A 22,013-nucleotide genomic window follows, 5' to 3' on the forward strand; every position below is an offset into this window, starting at 1 on the left:
CATTTCAGGCAAGAAGCATTTCCGTGGGGAGCAGAACAAATGCCAATAGCTCACCAAATGCTAGGCCAGCTCCTGAATCCTGTGCTACAAACACCCGGAGGCCTCCAGCGACAGCCGCAGGGAAGGGCGGGAAGGACGCCCTCCGGGTAGAGATGCAGTGGCCGGTCTTCTGAATCCCCTCCTCTCCTGCCCATCTGGCTCTCTCCTGCTTAAGACCTACGTGCCTCACCCTTGAACCCTCACACCTGTCACCTACCGCACCAGGTGAATCTCGGGCTACCCCTCCAATCTGCCCGCCCACCTTCTCCCAACAGTCTCCATCACATCAACCTCTTTTCAAAAAACTTTCAGGGACTCTCCAGTATCTTCCAATAAAGTCTGAGTTACTTCCCTGGAGTTTCAGGCCTTCCACAGCCTGCCTGAACCTACCATTCCAACCAGGATCCCCTCCTTCTCCTGAATACCCAAGCCCACCGCCTCCATCCCTGCCCACTGCGTCCAGCTCACCCCACCGTCGGGTGCTGTTCGAGGACCCCGCATCCAGAAGCCAGCACCTGGCTGTCCCCACCCAGACGGCTCTCCCCTCCCTGAACTCAGGGTCAGGACCACTCAATCTGGCTTCACAACATTCCTTTCAGCCCCTCAACTCAATAAATACTTACTGGGATCTTCTCTGAGCCAGGCCCCTGTGCTGGGTATTGGGAGTAGAGAGACGTGAAGTGAAACTGTGACAGCATTCAGAGGCGTCGAGGGGACACACGGGCCGTGAGCGAGCACGAGGGAGGGGCCGTGAGGGCTAAAGGGAGGAAGTGGTAAGGTGGGGACGGACAGACACCGCCGGCGGAGAGAAGCAGCATCGCAGGCCCGAAACGATGTTTCAGAATGGCCGTGAGAGATGGCAGCGTCCCACAGCTAGAACCATCCCCACCATCCATCTCCAGGACTTCATCCCTTTCATCCTCTTGCCATTTACTTGTTGAAGAAACCACGCTGTTTGCAGAGTGAACCGTAGTCTGAATTGGAGTAGCTTCGCAGGTTTTTCTGTCGGCAGAACTCCTGTGAACTGGCGGTGAGAGCTGGAGCGCCGATCAGCCTCAGGTGTGATTCGGGGCAACGCTAACTCACGCGAGGCGTGCGCTCTCCCCTCGGGAAGAACCTAATGCCTGCCTGTCTCGTGTTCTGCTGTGGATGCTCATGGTCTCAACCCACAATCCATCAGGAGCTGCAAAGCGGAGAGTTTCTAATTCTATCATCCCTTCTCAAGTGTTAGCGGGCATACTTCTATAAAGAGAAACTGCCCTCATCAACTCTTAGGTTGTCCGACCGTACATCTGTATGGAGAGGCAGAATACTCATTACCTATCATTTTTAAAATAATGAATTGGTTCCCCATCATTCGCCAAAGGTTGACAGTTCTTTCTAACGGCACTAAGCACCCAAGGCTGAAACGCAGGTGTCACCCCTGCTGGTGCTCAGAATGCCAGCGGCAGCCTCTTCACGTTTGGTCCTCCTAACACAGCTCTAGTAAATCCACTCTGACAGCTTCCCTGCTGTAGGTTTCACAGGATGTTCCCAGATCACCTCACTACAGACAATTCCTGCTCCAGACCTGCAAGCGGCCACTTCTCCAAGAAGCCCTGGTTTCTTTCAACACCATGATGTGGGCGCTAGGAATGCTCACTGCTGCTGGGCTGCTGGGTTTCCAGGCCTTGGAGTAGGTAGATAGATAGATAGATAGATAGACAGATCTTTAAATATCCCATAATTTCTTACTGATATCTTTTATTTAACTTCCAGACTACAAGGTTTTTACTTCATCTCTATCATCTTACATCAGTTAACTCTTCCAAATGAGAACCCTCGTTCAGGACCAGATTCAGATGCTAGAATTAGATTATCACAGAATTGATCATTTACTTAGTTCCACATTCACACACAGTTTCAGCATACCAAGACCAACACTATCTCTGCCACAAGAATCACTGAAAACAGTTTAAAATCGCTTTTGCAGAGAGTGGCATCATCATCGTGGCAGAATAAGAGTTTTCTGCCATGTTCTCCGCAAAGAACGCCAATTTGGACCATCACCCACACACGAGAGGGCCTCGCTGGGGGGTCCGGGGGTCCAACAGAGAAGGCCCAGCACACAAAACTCTGAGACTGGATGCACTGAAGAGGGTCGGGGACACCGCCTGACTCTACCCACGTCACCCTCCCCGAAGGCGGCAGCTCAGCGCCCAGAGAGACGGAGTCAGCCCAGGGCTCCTCCCGGGGGCCGGTGCACGTGGGAGCGAGCACCGTACTTCCTCCGCTGTGCGGGACGAGTACCGAGACACCCGATTCTCTCTTGCCCCAGCCAGGATCCTGAGGCCCCAAAAATGTCTTCAGGGTCTTTTTTTAATCCGGGGTACGATTAAGGATTGCACATAGCATTTGATCGTTAGATCTCTTCCATGTCCTCTAATCCAGAATAGTCCTCCCACCTGTCTCTACAAAATGGAATCATCTACTTTATAGAGTTGCTGGGAAGGTTAAACAGAAATAACGCAAATAAAGTCGCTGGTCCAGACCTGATATGCAGCATCTGACAATGCTCAACAAATATTAATTCTCTTCCATCTGTCTACAGCCCACACTGGATCCAGTGTCCTGCTTTGCGTGACAGCTACATTTATTTCTGTAAGTTTTTTAAATGGCATCTAGTTTCAGTAACCATAGGTAATGTGAGTGCCTGCCTAAAAAGCCAATCGGGTCCACAGGGGTCCCCGGCTGGAGGTTCTGAAACCGTCAAACCAAGTGCCACCCGTGGGGCATCTCCCAGTTGCAAGAGGCCACAAATGAGCCTCTGCCGCTGAGTGTACAGCTGTCTCCAAATAAGGGCTAAACCGCAGGCTCCAGATTGCTCAGGCTGAACTACACGGAGCAATGCATTATCCACCGACCAAACTCTGCACAAGTCCTTTGTGGGCCTTGGTGTCCAACGTTTTCTTTCCTCTATAGAACTTGCCCGGGTGTGGACATTAAGATTCTGTGTCTCAGACTCTACGATTTGCTATGTAAATGACCAGCCGGAGTGTCTATTAACCACTGTCAATAGAGAGGGCATCTCACTTAGAATACTGTATTTGCCAGACCACTAGATACATTAATGCAAATTTATGTAAAAGTATATTACTTTAACACACAATAAAAAAGTATATTCTGGGACTTCCCTGGCAGTCCAGTGGTTAGGACTTTGCCTTCCAATGCAGGCAGGTTCGATCCCTGGACCCCTGGTCGGGGAGCTAGGATCTCACATGCCTCGTGGCCAAAGAGCCAAAACATAAAACATAAGCAATATTGTAACAAATTGAGTAAAGACTTTAAAAAATGGTCCACATCCAAAAAAAAAAAAAAAAAAATCTAAAAAAAAGTATATTCTAATTCCGTTCTACCACAAATGCCATAAACTATGATACTGTATTACAAAAATAAAAACACATATATCAGTACAAAAATAAATAAATAAAGAGGGCATCTAATTTTTATTTATTTATTTATTTTATTTTTGGCTGCGTTGGGTCTTCATTGCTGCACGCGGGCTTTCTCTAGTTGCGGCGAGCGGGGGCTGCTCTTCATTGCGGAGCACGGGCTTCTCACTGCGGTGGCTTCTCCTGTTGTGGAGCACGGGCTCTAGAGCGCAGGCTCAGCAGTTGTGGCGCACGGGCTTAGTTGCTCCGCGGCATGTGGGATCTTCCCCGACCAGGGTTCATACCCATCTCCCCTGCATTGGCAGGCGGATTCTTAACCATTGCACCACCAGGGAAGCCCAAGAGGGCATCTAATTAATTATAACCATGCTCTATTGCACACCTGTGCTGTATCTAACTGACGGGAACCTAGGCCAGCCTTACATTTACAAACCACTTGTTAAACCTACTTCTAGCTCTCTTTGGTTTTATTTTAAAAGACAGAAGAACGTATTTTCAGACTATAAATCCCAAATTGCAATTTTACTTTCAGCACAGAAGGGCAGAGACAATCCTCCAGAACTTTGTAACTAAAGGCAGAAACATAACAAAATATGTCCACATTGAACACATAAACTCAAAGAGCCACCAAAATAAAAGCAGCTTCAGCTTCCACCTGGAGGCCTTCCATTTTCTCTCTCTCAGGAGTAACCTGCCCCAAATGGTCAGCAGCACAAGTAACAACCGGCTTTCTTTCACATCTCACATCCAAATGATCTCAGCTAGGCATCCACTTGCCCAGACATACCCCCGGGATAACAGCTCATCAAGCATTCCCTGGACAGGAGTCAGGCACCACTGATTCTGCCAAACTCCCTTCTTGGGAAAAAGAAAAGTCAGAAACTCTGTCTGTAACCCTCTGTCTACTTACAGAAAGATGCAGTCCAGTGGTATAAAGCCATTTAGAGACAGAAAAGAATATCCATTTCATCTGATATTTTTTGAGTTCTGGTAGAATGTTAAATCCACGTGATATTTTCCATTTCTAGTGTGTCCAACAGTAAACTTATTTTCCTACCTGCCTTAATAATATAAAAAAAAAAAATTTAATGGTTATTTAAACACTCCAGAGAGTACAGGAGAAGAAATTTCATGGAGTGTGCTATGGACTTAGAGGAGGTGTCCCCCCAGGATCCCTGTGTTGAAGCCCTAACCCCAATGTGACAGCACTAGGAGGCGGGGCCTTTGGGAGGTCATTAGGGTCAGACGAGGTCAGGAGGGAGGAGCCTCCACACCGAGGGGGGAGGGGAAGAGGAGCTCATCCACTCCCCTCCCTCCAGGTACGCCGTCTAGGTACTGTGAATACAGGACCTCATGAGTAAGACAGATGAGGTCCTTCTCCCTGTGAAACTTTTAAGGTAAAGGACGGAGGGAGCAGGACAGGAAAAACCAAACAAGACACTTCCAGGGAACAGGAGCAGTCCATAATGCGGGGGGGACCCGACAAAAATGACAGTGGGCGGGGCGTGCTGACTTAGCCGACGCAGTCCGGGTAGCCTCTCCACTGGGGAGACAACTGAAATGAGATCTGAATAATCAGGTCTGCGTCTACACGTACCTCCATCTAGTCTCTGGAGGTGAATCCCACTGCGTCACTGGCCAGAGATCTCCGGGCCTCTGTACCTGCTGCTCCTTGAAAGGCCTGTGGAGCACAGGCTTTTTCTTCTTCTAGGATACTCCCCAATTCAGGCCCAAGTCACACACCAGCTCTGGGAGGCCCTCCCTGCAGGACCCTACTGATAAAGTGAGCTGCATCTCAGTTACACCCCTGAGTCTCAGGGTGTTCCAATCACATATTTATTTTTCTGGCTGACCCTCTGGGCAACAACAGGCCACAGAATAGTTACGAGGACAGACTCTGGAGTCAGGCTGCCTGGCTTCACAACCCAGCTTTGCCTCTTCCTAGCTGTGTGACCTTGGAAAAACTGTACAACCTCTCTATGCCTTACTGTCCCTATTTGTAAAACGGAGCTATTAATAGCACCTATTTCATAGGGCTGCTGTGAGGGTTCAGTGAGTTGATCTAGGCACACCTCTTAAATGTTAGCTGCTGTTATTACTACTGCCCAGGGGACAGACCTTGACTCATTCATCTCTGTTTTCCAAGAGCCCGGCCAAGTGCTTGTCTCTAATAAGAGGTGGTTAAATGTCTTGTAATGCCATAAATCTGTGACGGCGGCGGGGGGGGGGGGGGGGGGGGGGGGGGTGGGGGTGGGGAATATAACTAACACTTGTTGACCCCTTACCATGTTGCAGGTGAAGGGCAAATCCTCACAACAACTGGAGAAATGGGTATTACTGTCATCTTATCAGATTAAGGCACAGAGAAGTCAAAGTCACATAGTTGCTAAGTTCTAGTAACAGAATCCGTTGACCGTCTCCAATAACACCCTTTGACTGAATGTGGCCCCCCAAATTCATATGTTGAAGCCCTAACCTCCACTGTGACTATAACTGAAGACAGGGCCCATGAGGAGGTAACAAAAGTTAAATGAGGCCACAGGGTGGGGGCTTAGTCTGATAAAACTGGCGTCCTTCTAAGAAGGGGAAGAGACACCAGGCTCGCTCTGCCGCGTGAGGACACAGTGAGAAGGCAGCTGTGTGCAAGCCAGGAAAGGGCCCTCACCAGAACGTGGCCATGCTGGCACCTTGATCTCAGACTTCCAGCCTCCACAACTATGAGAAAAGAAGCTTGCAATTGTAGCCACGCTGTCTGTGGTATTCTCTTGTGGCAGCCTGAGCTAACTAACACACCCCACGATGACTCCCAATGAAAGTATGAATGCATGCTGCGTAATAGGACATAATTAATCTGTGAAATCTTACCCCTAATCAGCTAGTCCTAATGTTATAACAAAAATAAATTCCCATTTTTCTCCACACTCCATTTCCTTATAGAAATCATTAGACTTTGAAGGAGAACTTCATAATCACAGCTAATGAGATGTCTAAGGGATCACAGCACTTATGCTTGAAGAAAAATGCAGTAATTCCTACATTCCACTAATTTAGGATGACCTCCTGGCAAATGAGCACAAAATAGTAAAGAGTGTGAATTAAGAAATCGTTCAACGGAAAAGTACTTTTATTACTTTCCCTGTGCACAGTAACTCACTCGTTAAGTACGTGCCCAGGAGAAGTCTCAAGCCGCTCGAGCTAATGAATGACAAGCACGTTACCGAGAGAGCAGCGGGGCTCGAGGCATGGGGATCGCTACCGTGTGACTTGGGACCGCGATGTGCTGATTAAAACTGGGGAAGAACTTACCATCACTGAGGTCTTGGAGGAGATTCTCCTGGCAAGAGAAATCCAGCTTCACTTTGATGCTGACGGTGAAAGTGGCCACCTTTCCAGGTTGCAAGGGAAACTGGGCAAGGGTTTCTTCTAGTTTCCAGCTCAGGAAGTCACCATATAATTTTTCTACAATGACAGTAATAAAGGTGATAATGAGGATGCAACTGAGGCAGCAGGAGACTTAGCTATCCCCCTAGAAAATTCGGATGCACCTTCAAAAGCAAAGAAAGATGCGAACCATTTAAAATGGGATGGATCAAAGTACCAGAGAATTCCAGAATCACGGCTGTTCCAAGGCCTGTGTCTATGAGCACTGCCCCCGTGGAGCGGCTTTCTCTCCCCGACAAGAGCCGTGCACTCTTGTTCTCATGAACAGAGTCAGAGCTCAACCAGTACTTTCTATGTTCTATCGCCTTAAAGAGAAACAGATCCATGTTTAGGGGGAGAGAGACCCTCTTCAGGTAACAGGAACACAAAATCAGGGGCGGGGGGCGTCCTTAGCTCTCTGTAGTCAGACGGCCTTGGGTTTGACGCCTTTTTCACTCTGACCACCTAGAGCTGGATGGGGAGTGATGATTTGTCCGTGTCAACATTTCTTCGTGTATGAAATGGGGGTGACAACTCCTACATCACAGGGCTGTTTTACAGATTAAACTGGGTGGTGTCTGTAAAGCACTGTATAGACTAAAGCTGAAATGTGCTGAGAGGAGGAAGGGGCCCAGGAAGGAGCCAGGGGGCAGGGGGGGCACCGGTTGTGTCATCTGGAAGCAGCTGTGTCACCTGTGTGGCTCCCCCTTCTGCCAGACGATCCCTGCTTCGTTACAGACTGGGAGGAGCGGGTGCTTAGGGCCTAGAATCAAGTCCAATATCAGCACTGCCTTGACATATGGTGAAACCAGGAGGGCCTGGAACAACCTCACCGCAAGTTCTCCTCCTGACTCTGCTCCCGAGGATACGGTCCCCTGACAAACAACCCTCCGTATCCCGGGGACCAGACGAAGCTCCGGCTTAGCCCTGAGGGTGGGTTTCAGTTCCCTGCCAGTCAAGCACAGACCCCTGTGGGAACCAGGGGGCACCCCACATCGTTGACACTACAAAGCCTGCCTCCCCACGGCCTCTGGTTTCCCTCTGTCCCTGCACAGCGGGCTGTGGTCCCATCCATCCAGCATCGGGCGCTACGTGTGTGTCCATCCTCCTGGCCCTGGGGCGGGAATCCCTCCACGCCAGCGAGGTGAACGGGAGGACTTCCCGCTGTACTTCTCTGTCCCCTAATCCGCCTCGCTAATTCCCCCTCCTGCTGTCCCTCAGTCCCAGACAGGGGAGCAACCTGCTGCTGTTCCCGCCTAAGGGTTATCTTACCACCTCCCTTTAAACAAACCGACTCTCTGTGCTAAATCCCCTCCGTCAGAATAAGGCAACGGACACCTAGAGAGAGTAACCTGCCCATGGTCCAAAACTAGGGAAAAGTGCCGGAATTCTAGATCCAAATGATTCTAGAGCCATGACATTCACTTCCTGCATGAAGGCACATCAAGGTAGGGTTAAAAAATAAAGTCATCCTCTTGGGACCCAGAAATCAACATTGAAAGAGTCCAGTGGAAGACAGAGAGCTTGATCGAGGTTCATATTGAAGGAGAAAGACCTGTGAGGTTTGCTAACTGCAAGAAAACGAGGCCAAACTGTGCTGTAAACACAAAATAAGTTCATGTCTTCCTGTCCGGGGTGTGCGCCCTCCAGAACTGGCTGAGCTCCAATTAGAACACATCTAATAGAGCACATTTATCCTCAGGGTATCCTTAAATAGGAACAGATCAGGGGTGGCGTCCTTGAAAGGTGTTTAGAAACCACATCACATTCATGTACTTACTTAGTTATTCATTGAACACCGAACCTCGAACGTGCCAGACTCTTTCCACATGTGAGTCATCTCACTTAATCCTCACAGTAACCCAGCGGAGCTGTGGTCATTATCCCCCTTGGAAACCAAGGAAGTGCACGTCCTTGCTGGAGGTCATCCAGCTGGGAAGTAGAGGACCTGGCATACAATAGGTGCTCAATTAAGTGTCCGGTGCACAGTGGCATCACCGATTCCACTAGTTTATAGGGTGTTCAGATTTTTTAATAGACTGATGATATTACTATATTATTTCAGAATGATCTAAAAACAGATGGGCAGTTGGGAAAAGGATGATGGGACTGTTGAGAGTGCTGGTTCCTGGGAGGTAAGATTTAAGGACCACGTGAACGATTAATCACTGTAGGCCGGGATACTTGGGCACCTGACAGTAACCACAGATCCAGGGAAAACCTCTGGGAGAGACTGCTAATCAGACCAGACTTGAAGATGAGGAGAGGCCAGGCAGGTTAAAGAGTAGTGGGACCCGTGGGGTTGACTCTGGACTTGGCGTGTATGTGTCTACACACCCTCCTGTGCGTGGGACGCATTTAATGGACGTTACACTCAAAACTCCTCACATACACGCTGGTCTTGTCACCCTCCTCCTACAGAATGAATACTGTACGGAACACACAGATTCTAGATGTCTGCTGGCAATTGTTGAGTATGTGGCAGGAGCCTCATCTGATTAAGTTTTACAAACTGACCTGACCTCTAGTCCTGCTGGATATATTACTCTCTGGGTATTTTGCCAGCATCCGACTCCACAACGGAAGTTACTGCCTTCCCTCCCAAAGCACTAATGGTACCAAAATCCTCTCGGTGACCCAGTAACTCACATTCTATAAGTATGTGTGAACCAGGTTAATACATTCTTTGTCTTTATTTTCCAATCCCACAGATTAATTTGGGATAGAAGGGTATATGACATACCAGGCGACATGAAGCCAGGGCAGAAAACCGCTCGGGCCCTGCTTGCTGGAAGCCCAGATCCCAAAGCCCCAGGACTATAGCAGTGCGTGCTAACTTCTTTAAACAGCCTCTCCATCTGCCACAGCAGCTCTGGCCAACGTTTCTACGAAATGGCAATACCGGCCGAGATACTGAGGCCCCGCAAAGGCCCCCCTCCCAAAGCTTCTACTGGGCCACTTCTGAAACACAGGCACCAAGACGCAAGCACTCATTCAGCTCTGTTCCTGTGGACGGGCAGAAACTAGGTGAGGGCTCTCAGCACATCTTCTGCTGCACCAGCATACGTGGGTCCTGATAGGACTGAAATGCCTTGGGAAGAACAGTCCGGGTTCACCCCTGCCTTTCCTCCTCCCCTTCCCCACGTTCACCCGCTGTGCCCCTACTACCACCCACACGTGCTGCCCCCTCTGCCGGGAGCGCCTGGCCCACTAACCCCATGCGGCCGCTGCCACCTCCTCCCAGCTCTCCTCTGCTTCTGTCCTCACCCAAACGTGCAGGCAGGATGTGGCATGAACACTGAAGGAGACATTGAAGAAACTGAGTCTTTTTTCCCCAAGACACTTCTACGCTTTGACCATGCTAAGAAGGAAAAAAAACGCTTTTTTACAAGATTTACTTTTTAAGTTTTGCCCTGTATTGCCACAAAGTGTTTTTGTGTTCTGCTTTTTTTTAAGAATTACATAAAAATGCCATAACACAAGCAACTCGAAAAAAGACCAGGCCGAGAAAGTGAGAAAACTCGGCAGGGCGGGTAACTCTTACTGTTAACTCCTTCATGGGCCTTCAGCGGCCTCCTTACCGAGCCCCTTGGGTCCTGAGAATCGACCAGCTAACAGGTTCCCCTGGGTGGCCAGGGACAGAGGAGCCAGCAAGCTCCTCACTGTCAGAGCTGCCCACGGCCTCCCAGGCTGCTTCTCACCATCTCACCTCTTCTGGTTTCGTTCGCTGTGTGATGAGCAGGGTTTAATGCCAGAACACCCTTGCTCATCTGGGGGAGAGTTAAATTTCACCATTCCAGGAAAAATTTGAGAGCAAAGAGAAAGCTAAGATGGCTTCTGAACAGCTCAAGGAGAGATCAACCCAGGAAACGTGGACCCAGGCACCTGCCTGCCTCAGGTGGGGCGTGAGTTTGTGTATTTCAAGTCCGCCCTGCCCACGCTGAGTGCTGGCTTCCCAGCCCCCAAGACACTCCCCCGGTGCAGCGATCGCGAAGCAAAAGCAGCAGCTCATTTCCCCACTTAAAGGGAAGGGAACTTGGCAGGTACCCATCACCCACCACGTGCCAGGCACTGTGCTGGGCACCCCAGAGGCACTACCACTCCTTCTGGAATCACCAGATGAGAGCAGGGCTGGGCCAGGGGTGCCCAGGCTGCAGCGCTAACCCGCAAGCACTCAGCGGCCTGCTCAGGGCAACCACACAGGGGTCACTAACAGCAAGGGGCTGGGAGTCAAACCCATCCGACTCCAAAACCCATCTCTCAAGTCGCCGGCTGAAGAGAGGCCGTGCTACCACCTGCCCTGACAGAGGCAACAGCAGAGCAGCAGGAAAGGGACAAGGGCAGCACGCAAGCCGCGTGGAACCGCGCGGGCTGCTCCCGCTACACGCGCAGGCAAACGGCACAGCTCAAGAAGAGACCTGAAAACTGCCACCTAACCCCCGCCCCCAGCCCCAGAAAAGGCCAGTAGCTAAATAAGGTTCAAAGTCCTGTGTTCAGTACCCCACTGCCTCCAAGCTTAGGGTCTACTCAGAAAGGGTGCTAGCTGCACTGCTTATTTCTGTATTAAGTTCCGTGGCTTAAGAGTGACACATTCAGACAACAGGCAAGTCCACTTGTGGGGAACAGCTTATTCATCTTCTGCGGCCAAACAACTAAGGTATTTATAACTAAGTAACGACACAGAGGAATTCACAGCGCACGGACTCTCCTCCAGCTGCAGCAGGACAGAAAGCCGAATAGCTTCACTGTTGGATTTAATATGTTTTTACGCCTCAAAAGTGGGCCTTTCTGGTTCTTTCCTTCATTACTGTGCTACAAAATGGAATGTCCACAGGGGCTTTTCAAAATCCTATATAATGATAAGCTATCAGGAATAACAAGATAAACATAAACCAAGAGAGTAGCATATGTCACTAATTCTCCCCCCTGTGGAATTTCGTTTCAGAAATAATAGTCATTATTTTAATGCTAAGAGTTTCGTTTCATGCAGTCAAGTGAAACTGGTTATTTGACACTGACACCACCAGAGGAGTCGTTACTGCTGCTGACCTTCAACATCTGAGGACCTTTCATCTGTGCTTCTAACTGCAGAGACTTTGCCACAATGCTGATGAGAGCAGGAAGCAGCAGGGAACGGCACCTCAGTCAAAACACTTAGGAGCTTTTCATTATACCCACATGGAGCCGTTGCTTTTTGTCAAAAAATTAAGCTGGAAGCATAAAGAAATGAAGGGATGTGTATATGTATTTATGTACACAGGTATGTGTATATTTGTGTTTGTACACACACTCACGGGTATCTCAGAAGATCTGTTGAAAAGCAAATGCAATAAATTCATCTCAATTTGGGCTTAATTATAATAAAATTTATGATTACTTAAGTAAAGGCAGAAGTCTGCCTCTTTGACAACCTACAAATAAAGACGTGCTCACAAACGGACTGTCATTAGAATCACTCCATGACATGGGCGGGTGATCCTTGTCCTGATGCGGTGGACTGTAAATGCTCAGCTCCAGGTCAGGAGCTTGTGATGGGGGAACACACGTGCCCCATAAGTGCCCAGACGGCAGCTCAGACCCCTGAGAGGCCCACAAAGGCCTGTGTGACTCTTAAGTGTCCCTGATCCCTACCATATACTGCAAATGCAAAAGGATTCTTTTTTCTTTTTTTTTTAACATCTTTATTGGAGTATAATTGCTTTACAGTGGTGTGTTAATTTCTGCTGTATAAAAAAGTGAATCAGCCATACGTATACATATATCCCCATATCCCCTCCCTCTTGCATCTCCCTCCCACCCTCCCTACCCCACCCCGCTAGGTGGACACAAAGCACTGAGCTGATCTCCCTGGGCTATTCGGCTGCTTCCCACTAGCCATCTATTTTACATTTGGTAGTGTATATATGTCCATGCCACTCTCTCACTTCATCCCAGCTTCCCCTTCCCCCTCCCTGTATCCTCAAGTCCATTCTCTACGTCTGCGTCTTTATTCCTGTCCTGCCCCTAGGTTCTTCAGAACCTTTTTTTTTTTTATTCCATATATATGTGTTAGCATACGGTATTTGTTTTCCTCTTTCTGAATTACTTCACTCCGTGAGTCTGTAAGAGCAGGGATTAGAACAAGACAAGAAAGCAAGGAAGATGGAGGAGAAAAACACAACAGGGAGACAGCCTCATCCACCAGAGGGCAGACAGCAGAAGCAAGAAGAACTACAATCCTGCAGCCTGTGGAACAAAAACCACATTCACAGAAAGAGAGACAAGATGAAAAGGCACAGAGCTATGTACCAGATGAAGGAACAAGATAAAACCCCAGAAAAACAACCAAACGAAGCAGAGATCGGCAACCTTCCAGAAAAAGAATTCAGAATAATGATAGTGAAGATGATCCAGGACCTCAGAAAAAGAATGGAGGCAAAGATCGAGAAGATGCAAGAAATGTTTAACAAAGACCTAGAAGAATTAAAGAACAAACAAACAGAGATGAACAATACAATAACTGAAATGAAAAATACACTAGAAGGAATCAATAGCAGAATAACTGAGGCAGAAGAACGGATAAGTGACCTGGAAGACAGAATGCTGGAATTCACTGCTACGGAACAGAATAAAGAAATAAGAATGAAAAGAAATGAAGACAGCCTGAGAGACCTCTGGGACAACATTAAACGTAACAACATTCGCATTATAGGGGTCCCAGAAAGAGAAGAGAGAGAGAAAGGACCTGAGAAAATATTTGAAGAGATTATAGTCGAACTCTTCCCTAACATGGGAAAGGAAATAGCCACCCAAGTCCAGGAAGCACAGAGAGTCCCATACAGGATGAACCCAAGGAGAAACATGCCGAGACACACAGGAATCAAATTGGCAAAAATTAAAGACAAAGAAAAATTATTGAAAGCAGCAAGGGAAAAATGACAAATAACATACAAGGGAACTCCCATAAGGTTAACAGCTGATTTCTCAGCAGAAACTCTACAAGCCAGAAGGGAGTGGCGTGACATATTTAAAGTGATGAAAGGGAAGAACCTACAACCAAGATTACTCTACCCGGCAAGGATCTCATTCAGATTCGATGGAGAAATCAAAAGCTTTGCAGACAAGCAAAAGCTAAGAGAATTCAGCAACACCAAACCAGCTCTACAACAAATGCTAAAGGAACTTCTCTAAGTGGGAAACATAAGAGAAGAAAAGAACCTACGAAAACAAACCCAAAACAATTAAGAAAATGGTCACAGGAACATACATATCGGTAATTACCTTAAACATGAACGGATTAAATGCTCCAACCAAAAGACACAGCCTTGCTGAATGGATACAAAAACAAGACCCATATATATGCTGTCTACAAGAGACCCACTTCAGACCTAGGGACACATACAGACTGAAAAGGAGGGGATGGAAAAAGATATTCCATGCAAATGTAAATCAAAAGAAAGCTGGAGTAGCAATACTCATATCAGATAAAATAGACTTTAAAATAAAGAATGTTACAAGAGACAAGGAAGGATACTACATAATGATCGAGGGATCAATCCAAGAAGAAGATATAACAATTATAAACATATATGCTCCCAACATGGAGCACCTCAATACATAAGGCAACTGCTAACAGCTATGAAAGAGGAAATCGACAGTAACACAATCATAGTGGGGGACTTTAACACTTCACTTACACCAATGGACAGATCATCCAAAATGAAAATAAATAAGGAAACAGAAGCTTTAAATGACACAATAGACCAGATAGATTTAATTGATATTTATAGGACATTCCATCCAAAAACAGCAGATTACACTTTCTTCTCAAGTGTACATGGAACATTCTCCAGGATAGATCACATCTTGGGTCACAAATCAAGCCTCAGTAAATTTAAGAAAATTGAAATCATATCAAGCATCTTTTCTGAACACAACGCTATGAGATTAGAAATGAATTACAGGGAAAAAAACGTAAAAAACACAAACAGATGGTTGCTAAACAATATGTTACTAAATAACCGAGAGATCACTGAAGAAATGAAAGAGGAAATCAGAAAATACCTAGAGACAAATGACAATGAAAACACGATGATCCAAAACCTATGGGATGCAGCAAAAGCAGTTCTAAGAGGGAAGTTTATAGCAATACAAGCCTACCTCAAGAAACAAGAAAAGTCTCAAATAAACAATCTAACCTTACACCTAAAGGAACTAGAGAAAGAAGAACAAACAAAACCCAAAGTTAGCAGAAGGAAAGAAATCATAAAGATCAGAGCAGAAATAAATGAAATAGAAACAAAGAAAACAATAGCAAAGATCAATAAAACGAAAAGCTGGTTCTTTGAGAAGATAAACAAAATTGATAAGCCATTAGCCAGACTCATTAAGAAAAAGAGAGAGAGGACTCAAATCAATAAAATTAGAAATGAAAAAGGAGAAGTTACAACAGACACCGCAGAAATACAAAGCATCCTAAGAGACTACTACAAGCAACTCTATGCCAATAAAATGGACAACCTGGAAGAAATGGACAAATTCTTAGAAAGGTATAACCTTCCAAGACTGAACCAGGAAGAAACAGAAAATATGAACAGACCAATCACAAGTAATGAAATTGAAACTGTGATTAAAAATCTTCCAACAAACAAAAGTCCAGGACCAGATGGCTTCACAGGTGAATTCTATCAAACATTTAGAGACGAGCTAACACCCACCCTTCTCAAACCCTTCCAAAAAACTGCAGAGGAAGGAACACTCCCAAACTCATTCTATGAGGCCACCATCACCCTGATACTAAAACCAGACAAGGATGTTACAAAAAAAGAAAATTACAGACCAATATTACTGATGAATATAGACACAAAAGTCCTCTACAAAATACTAGCAAACAGAATCCAACAACACATTAAAAGGATCATACACCATGATCAAGTGGGATTTATCCCAGGGATGCAAGGATTCTTCAATATATGCAAATCAATCCATGTGATACACCATATTAACAAATTGAAGAATAAAAACCATATGATCATCTCAACAGATTCAGAAAAAGCTTTTGACAAAATTCAACACCGATTTATGATAAAAACTCTCCAGGAAGTGGGCATAGAGGGAGCCTACCTCAACATAATACCACAGCAAACATCTTTAAAAAAAAAAAAAAAACACAACAGGAAACTTTTCTTTATCTGAAGAAAAGGGGGTCAATCAGAGGGGAGTGAGGGCGTGACCAGAGACCTGCGAGGGCCCCCGACGGGCGGCAGGAACAGGAGGAGAAGACGTGAGGCCCGCAGGCAGGCCTCCCAAGCGGCCAAGGCCCCGGGCACGCAGACCACCTGCAGACAGAACACACGGAGAGCAGTCAGCATCCTCGGAGCAGGCAAGACGTGGGCACCTCGGGCTCAGGGTCGTCCTCAGCGCTCCCGTGACCTGCATTAACACGCCAGCCTCACAACAACCTGTGTGGTGGGGACTCGCGCCGGGTTCACTCAGCACCTCCTCCGTGACAAGCACTGTTCTTAGTTCCCGGGCCCCGGCGCTGCAGCAGGGAGGTAAACAGACCACCCCTACCCCAGAAAGACCTCTTACAGGTGTCGTGATTACTTAATGAGAAGAAACTACCTGAAATACCACTCAGCTGGCACGTGGTGAGTGCTAGAAAGTAAAAGTTGTTATTACTGCTGAGACATAAAATAACCCTAACAGCACTACAAAGAAAATAACACGGACCCTGGAGGAGGGAGTGCTTAATTCCCTGTGGAAGAGCTTCACAGGGAGCTCACTCACGTTCCCGGTTTAAGACATTTTCCCATCTTCACATTTATATTACATCATTTATTGATACTGACAGCTTTTTGGTACTGTAGAATATAAGTGACAGGAATTATTCCCTTTGTATATCTTGGAAGCAGATGGTTTATTTTCATTAATTTAATTCCACATGTAAATGTATGGCAGCTCAGGATGAGAATTAAAAAAGAATGACAGCTTTAATTTTTCACTTGCAAACGTGTTGTTTTGAATGGCCAGCCCGTGCTATACATGATGGAACCAGCTGTGTGATCCCAGATACGTCATTTAACCTCTTCTGCCTTCACCTCCCCTATCCATAGCGTGAGGGTAATAATGCTTGACCCCCTGCCCTCGAAGAGGCTAAATTGAGAGCTGGGCGAGAAGGTGACTGCTGACAGTGTTGCAAGGACCCAGCCCCAGAGGCTTCTCCAGGGATTCTGCCCGGTTCCCCCGAGCGTTTCCACCCTCCCGCATCGCTGCCAGTAAACGATGACCGAGGGCTGACCAGGTAAATACGGAGAGTGGCCACCTCTCAGGTTGGGCAGGGATTGGCTGGAAAGGGCCATGAGAGGATTTTCTGAGGTGATGAGAATGGTCTGTGATATATCTTGATATGGGTTTGGGTGAGACACATGTATTTGTCAAAACTTATCAAATGGTAACTTAAGGTTTGTGTATTTCACCCCATATACTTTTTACCAAAGAAAAGTAAACAAACTTTGAAGTCTAATTAATGATATGCATGCTAAAGTATTAATCGGTAAAATGCACAGAAATCTGCAACTTATTTTGAACGACACAAAAAAAACAAGATGGATCAATGGATGGATAGGAGGCTGGATAGCCAAACATTATAGAAGCTAGACGGTGGGTTTGCAGTGTTCGCTGTAAAATTCTCTCCACTCTTCGGTATGTTTGAATATTTTTATAATGAAAGGTTGGAGAGGCAGGGAATGGCTGATACAAAGAATAAGTTCCAGAAGAGTTCAAAAGCGTAAGAACAGCAAAGGTAGGGGAATGCGCTCGCTGCCTTTGAGAGACTCGCACCTGGCTGGAGGGAGACCAGAACACAAGCAATGACAACTTGGAGTGAAAGGGGCTCCTCAGAAGTCACCCGGGCCTCTGAGACAACAAAGGGGGGCCCCAGTCACCCAGTCTAGGAAGGCTTCCCAGAGTGACCACGAAGCAGAAACCCCAGGATACATTAACTGCAGAAGAGGAGGCAAAGGCAGGAACAGAAGTCAGCAAGTCGGCTCCTAGTGAGAGGAGATGGTTTATCCTCAAGTTTAGAGAGACAGCACGAACGTCCAGGAAACTGAAACTAGTTCCTAACGGTCAACGTGACGAGAGTTTAAGGGGAGAGGTGGCTGAGGCTGAGGCTTGGGGCAGAGGCCAGGGATACGGGGCCTGGGGCGCAGGGACAGCAGGGGTTTCCAAAGGAGAACCCTGAGGATCTGTGCTTCGGAAAGAAGAAGCAAGTTTGTAATGAATAATGGACACGTGGTTACCGTTTGGGCTTATCTGAGAAAAGGAAGAGATATTTTCCAGTTGCTAAGCTGTGAAGGCAAGGTAAATCACAGGAGATGTGAAAATTTTTACCACCATGTACTCTGCAATTTTCTGTCATTCAATGTTAGTTCGCTTGTTCAAACATCAACCAACCCCTTTAACCATTTAATTAACTTCAGAATACCAGATGAAGGTATTTCATGTCAGGGAGGCAGTTTCTACCTAATCCATATGTGTTTGCTCCGGAAAATAGGAGGGAAAGGGAAGAAAGGATGCGATTAAGGTAGGATCATCAAAATTCCCCAAAGACTCAGAGACACAAAACGCAATGACCATAAAAGAAAAGAATGATTAGGTGAACCATACTAAAATGAAGAACTTCTGTTCATCCAAGGACGTGGCTGAGAGAGTGTAAAGGCAGCCGGGTAGAGTAGGAGGGGATATTCACACCACACAGTTGCAACAAAGAACTTACACTCAGGATCAAAGACACCCTGCAAGTCAGGAGAGAGGGGCAGACAGACAGAGAAAGAGACAGACACACAGAGACAGAGAGAAACAGAGACAGAGAGAAGGCAGAACACCCACTGGGAAAAAAAGGACAAAGGGCTGGTACGACAAAGGACCTGAGTATCCAAAACCACGTGAAAGGTGTTCAACTTCGCTGGTCGTCAGGGAAATGCAAATTAAACCCTGGCGTTAGAGCACTACACCCCACCTCCCTACCGTGGATAAAATGACTACGATGGCACAGAGCAGAGGGGACTTGGGGCAGCCGTCACTCTCACACGATGACCGTGTAACTGGATTTTGGAAAAGTAGTTCTGAAGCCGAATGCCTGTGGCCCCATGGCCCAGCATCCGATCCTGGAGACCCTCACGGAGACAGCGGCCTCGGCCCACCAGAGCCAGGAGCCCCGGGACAGCACCGTCCTCAGCAGCACCTGGGTGCGCCCAAGCTCCCACTGGATGCCTGGCTCACCTCGCTCCTACGTCAAAAGCATGTAAACACCCCGAAATCCCACCAGCTTGCTCTCCCTGTTCTGTCTTTGTCTTTGGTCTCCCCAGACGGTATAATTTCTCTAACTTTATTAAATGACCTGATTTTATTTCCACTTACTACTCTCGATGCCCTCCCCCCGACACACACACAATATATCCCCCCTTTGATCAGTACCACTCACTAACCACAAACAGACCAGGTCCTCTGCCTCATGCTGCCTCACTTAATTCTTAGAACAACTTTTCATGGTTAAGGACCACCTCCCCTGCTTACCCAGGAGGAAGCTGAGGCATGTGAAGGACAAATAGCAAGTAAACAGTGAAGCCAAAGTTTAACACAGGTCTTATGACACCCAAGCTACGTGTGCCTTAGAACTAGGAAACAGCATCTGTCTTTAAGAGGGAGTGCACAGACTCTTAAATGTTGAACCCACAGAAAACACTGGGCTGGATGGATGGATCCTAGATGGTAATGCCTCTGAACCTACAAATGCTTCTCTTCATTCATTCATTCCAGGATACGCTTCCCGAGATCTGATCGTTGTTAAGAGCACAGGGGATACAAAGGTGCATCCTGTGCTCCATTATCTTCCTTTGCGTGTTCTTCACGCATGATTGGGACAAAAATTTCACAGTGGTGTCAAATTAAAAGTGGAAGAAATTTTTAGGCTTTCTGAACACTGGTTATCTAATGTGTCTCTTCTGCAAATAAAAAAGATAAACATTTCTGGGGTCAAACCTACTTAAATTCCCTACCTTTGGTGGTGAGAATTTTTGAGGTGACTTCCAGTTTCTCCAGTGGCTCCATCCCAATATTTTCCAGTTTCACAACAAGGTGCTGAGTTTCTCCGTTGTAAAGCTGGACTGACACGTTAGTGGATACTTCATCACCAGAGGAAGGTTGCAGTGAATGTGCAGACCTAAAATAATAGTAATAATTATAATAAATTTTAGAAACACAGAAAAAAACAAAGAAAACCAGTGGCATTTTAGAATTATTCACATCACCACACTTAAACATTTCAGAAACAGGGACTAGGGAGCCTTGGCTTTAACACAGAATCAGTACCCAGCGTCCAGGAACTCAAGGGCAAATTGCCACATCATGAGCGCTGTCTACATGCAGATGCGCCCTGGGTCACCGACCTCTCATCCACGGGATCGCTCTCACTGGGCCTTACTTTCTCAAGCGTGTGTGAAGCAAAAAAAATTCTTAATGATTGGATTATGGTGAGGACAAAAGTGAAACAATGAATTAATTCAAATGATCCATAAGCGTGCTGCTCTCTTTGAAAATTTTTTTAAATCTCATGCTCAGAAATGGCCTGGGAAAATCCACTGATTTAAGAAGAAAACTTAAATGAACCATTCCAAATGATAACATGCGAAGTGGAGGAAAACAAAGAAAAATGAAAAGCACATACAACAGCCTCCACATCACAGGTAAAATCGACGAGCAATGCTGGCAGCTCCTGACGGGACCCAGGGCAGCTGGCGGGTCCTCGGCACTGGTCAGCTGGGGCGCTGGACCAGAGGCCCTGAGCCTCGCCTGACACTCCCTTGAGGCTCCGGCACTACAGCCCTGGTCTGAAGCTCCAGCCTGAGTCCTACTGACTGTCCCTCAATCCACAGTGCTCATTACCCTGGTGTCTCCTTCCCAACCCACAGGCAGCAAACCCACTTCCGGGCAAGGAGGGACCGGTGACCACAGGGAAAGGGCTCTAGAGGCACAGTGGGGACGAAAGCCAGCCAACAACGAGGGAGGTGCGTGTGCGGGAGGTGGGGTTAAAAAGTGCATCCAAACCACATTTTCCGAAAATAACAGCATAAACAATCAACGTGAATTCCTTTGCATTTTATACCTTTAAAGTTGTTCAGGAGTCAAGAAATAAACTTTCTCTGTCAAGGAAGGAAAAGTGACTCCCGTCCTCACTATAAATGACTTCTTTCCACATTTTAACAGGTAGTCCTTCTCAAGTGAAAGCTGTTTGTAGTCAATTTGAATTTGCAGAGAAGGTGTTTAGGAAAACTAAAACACAGCCGACACAAATTACTCTGCCTCTCAAGCAAAGAGGATGCCAGCCCCTCCCAGTACGGTGGGAAAAGGAGGAGGGAGAAAGCAGAGAAACATGCAGCCTGGCCGCAGGCCTGGCCCGGACACAGGCGCTGACTGTCCCAAAGCACAGCGTCCCACCCGTCAGAGCCCCGAGCTGGGATGAGACGAGGCTGGCACTGAGAAGGGGCCCATTAAGTAAGTGACTGAGCTTTTGAAACATTTCAGAAAATACCAAGATGCATTTTATAAAAACAGCCCAAAGGGTAAACATTAAAGCATTATTCATATGAGCAAAAACTGAGACAATCCCAAATTCCAAAAGCAAGGAAATGAATGGTGATGAGATTTTGAGATACCTTTATGATGTAATTTTTTAAGCAATTAAAATAGAAATTTTTAGCTTATGTTATATGTTTATGCAAGAAGTAATCTATGATACTATATAAAATATAGTACGATCTCAACTATTCAAACATTTTTTTTAATGGATAAACAGTGGAAGGAAACACCAGAAGGCATTAATAGTAATTCACTCTGAGATTTCCCTTTCTTCTTTATGCTTTCCTATAATGCTAAAGGAAAAAAAGAAAAAAGACTATTTTTTAGAAGATAAGACTTTTTCCTAAATTCTCTAAAACCTCAACTGTTTCTCACCAAAATGACGATTCCAAAGCCTAATTTCACATTTTGTTCTGACCTTGGTAAGAAACACTTCAACTATATTCCAGCTTGCTGCACGCAGAGCACACTGACTACTGGTGACCTCGAAGAAACCCGTCACCT

The 22,013-nt window shown here is 46.6% G+C and overlaps 1 protein-coding gene across 5 annotated transcripts in view; it reads right to left on the bottom strand.

Moving 5' to 3' along the window:
* Positions 1 to 22,013, bottom strand: part of TRAPPC9 (trafficking protein particle complex subunit 9) — a 556,901-nt gene that overhangs the window by 357,266 nt on the left and 177,622 nt on the right. For all 5 annotated transcript variants that reach the window (XM_082433781.1, XM_082433777.1, XM_082433780.1 and 2 more), the window contains 2 exons: positions 19,931 to 20,094; positions 6,777 to 6,929 (listed from right to left, as the gene is read on the bottom strand). In XM_082433781.1, the coding sequence (XP_082289907.1) occupies positions 6,777 to 6,929; positions 19,931 to 20,094 (317 nt within the window). The remainder of the gene's footprint in view (positions 1 to 6,776; positions 6,930 to 19,930; positions 20,095 to 22,013) is intronic.

Source organism: Balaenoptera physalus (genome assembly GCF_965194825.1).
Source record: "Balaenoptera physalus genome assembly, chromosome: 17".
In the NCBI taxonomy this organism is placed as follows: domain Eukaryota; kingdom Metazoa; phylum Chordata; class Mammalia; order Artiodactyla; family Balaenopteridae; genus Balaenoptera; species Balaenoptera physalus.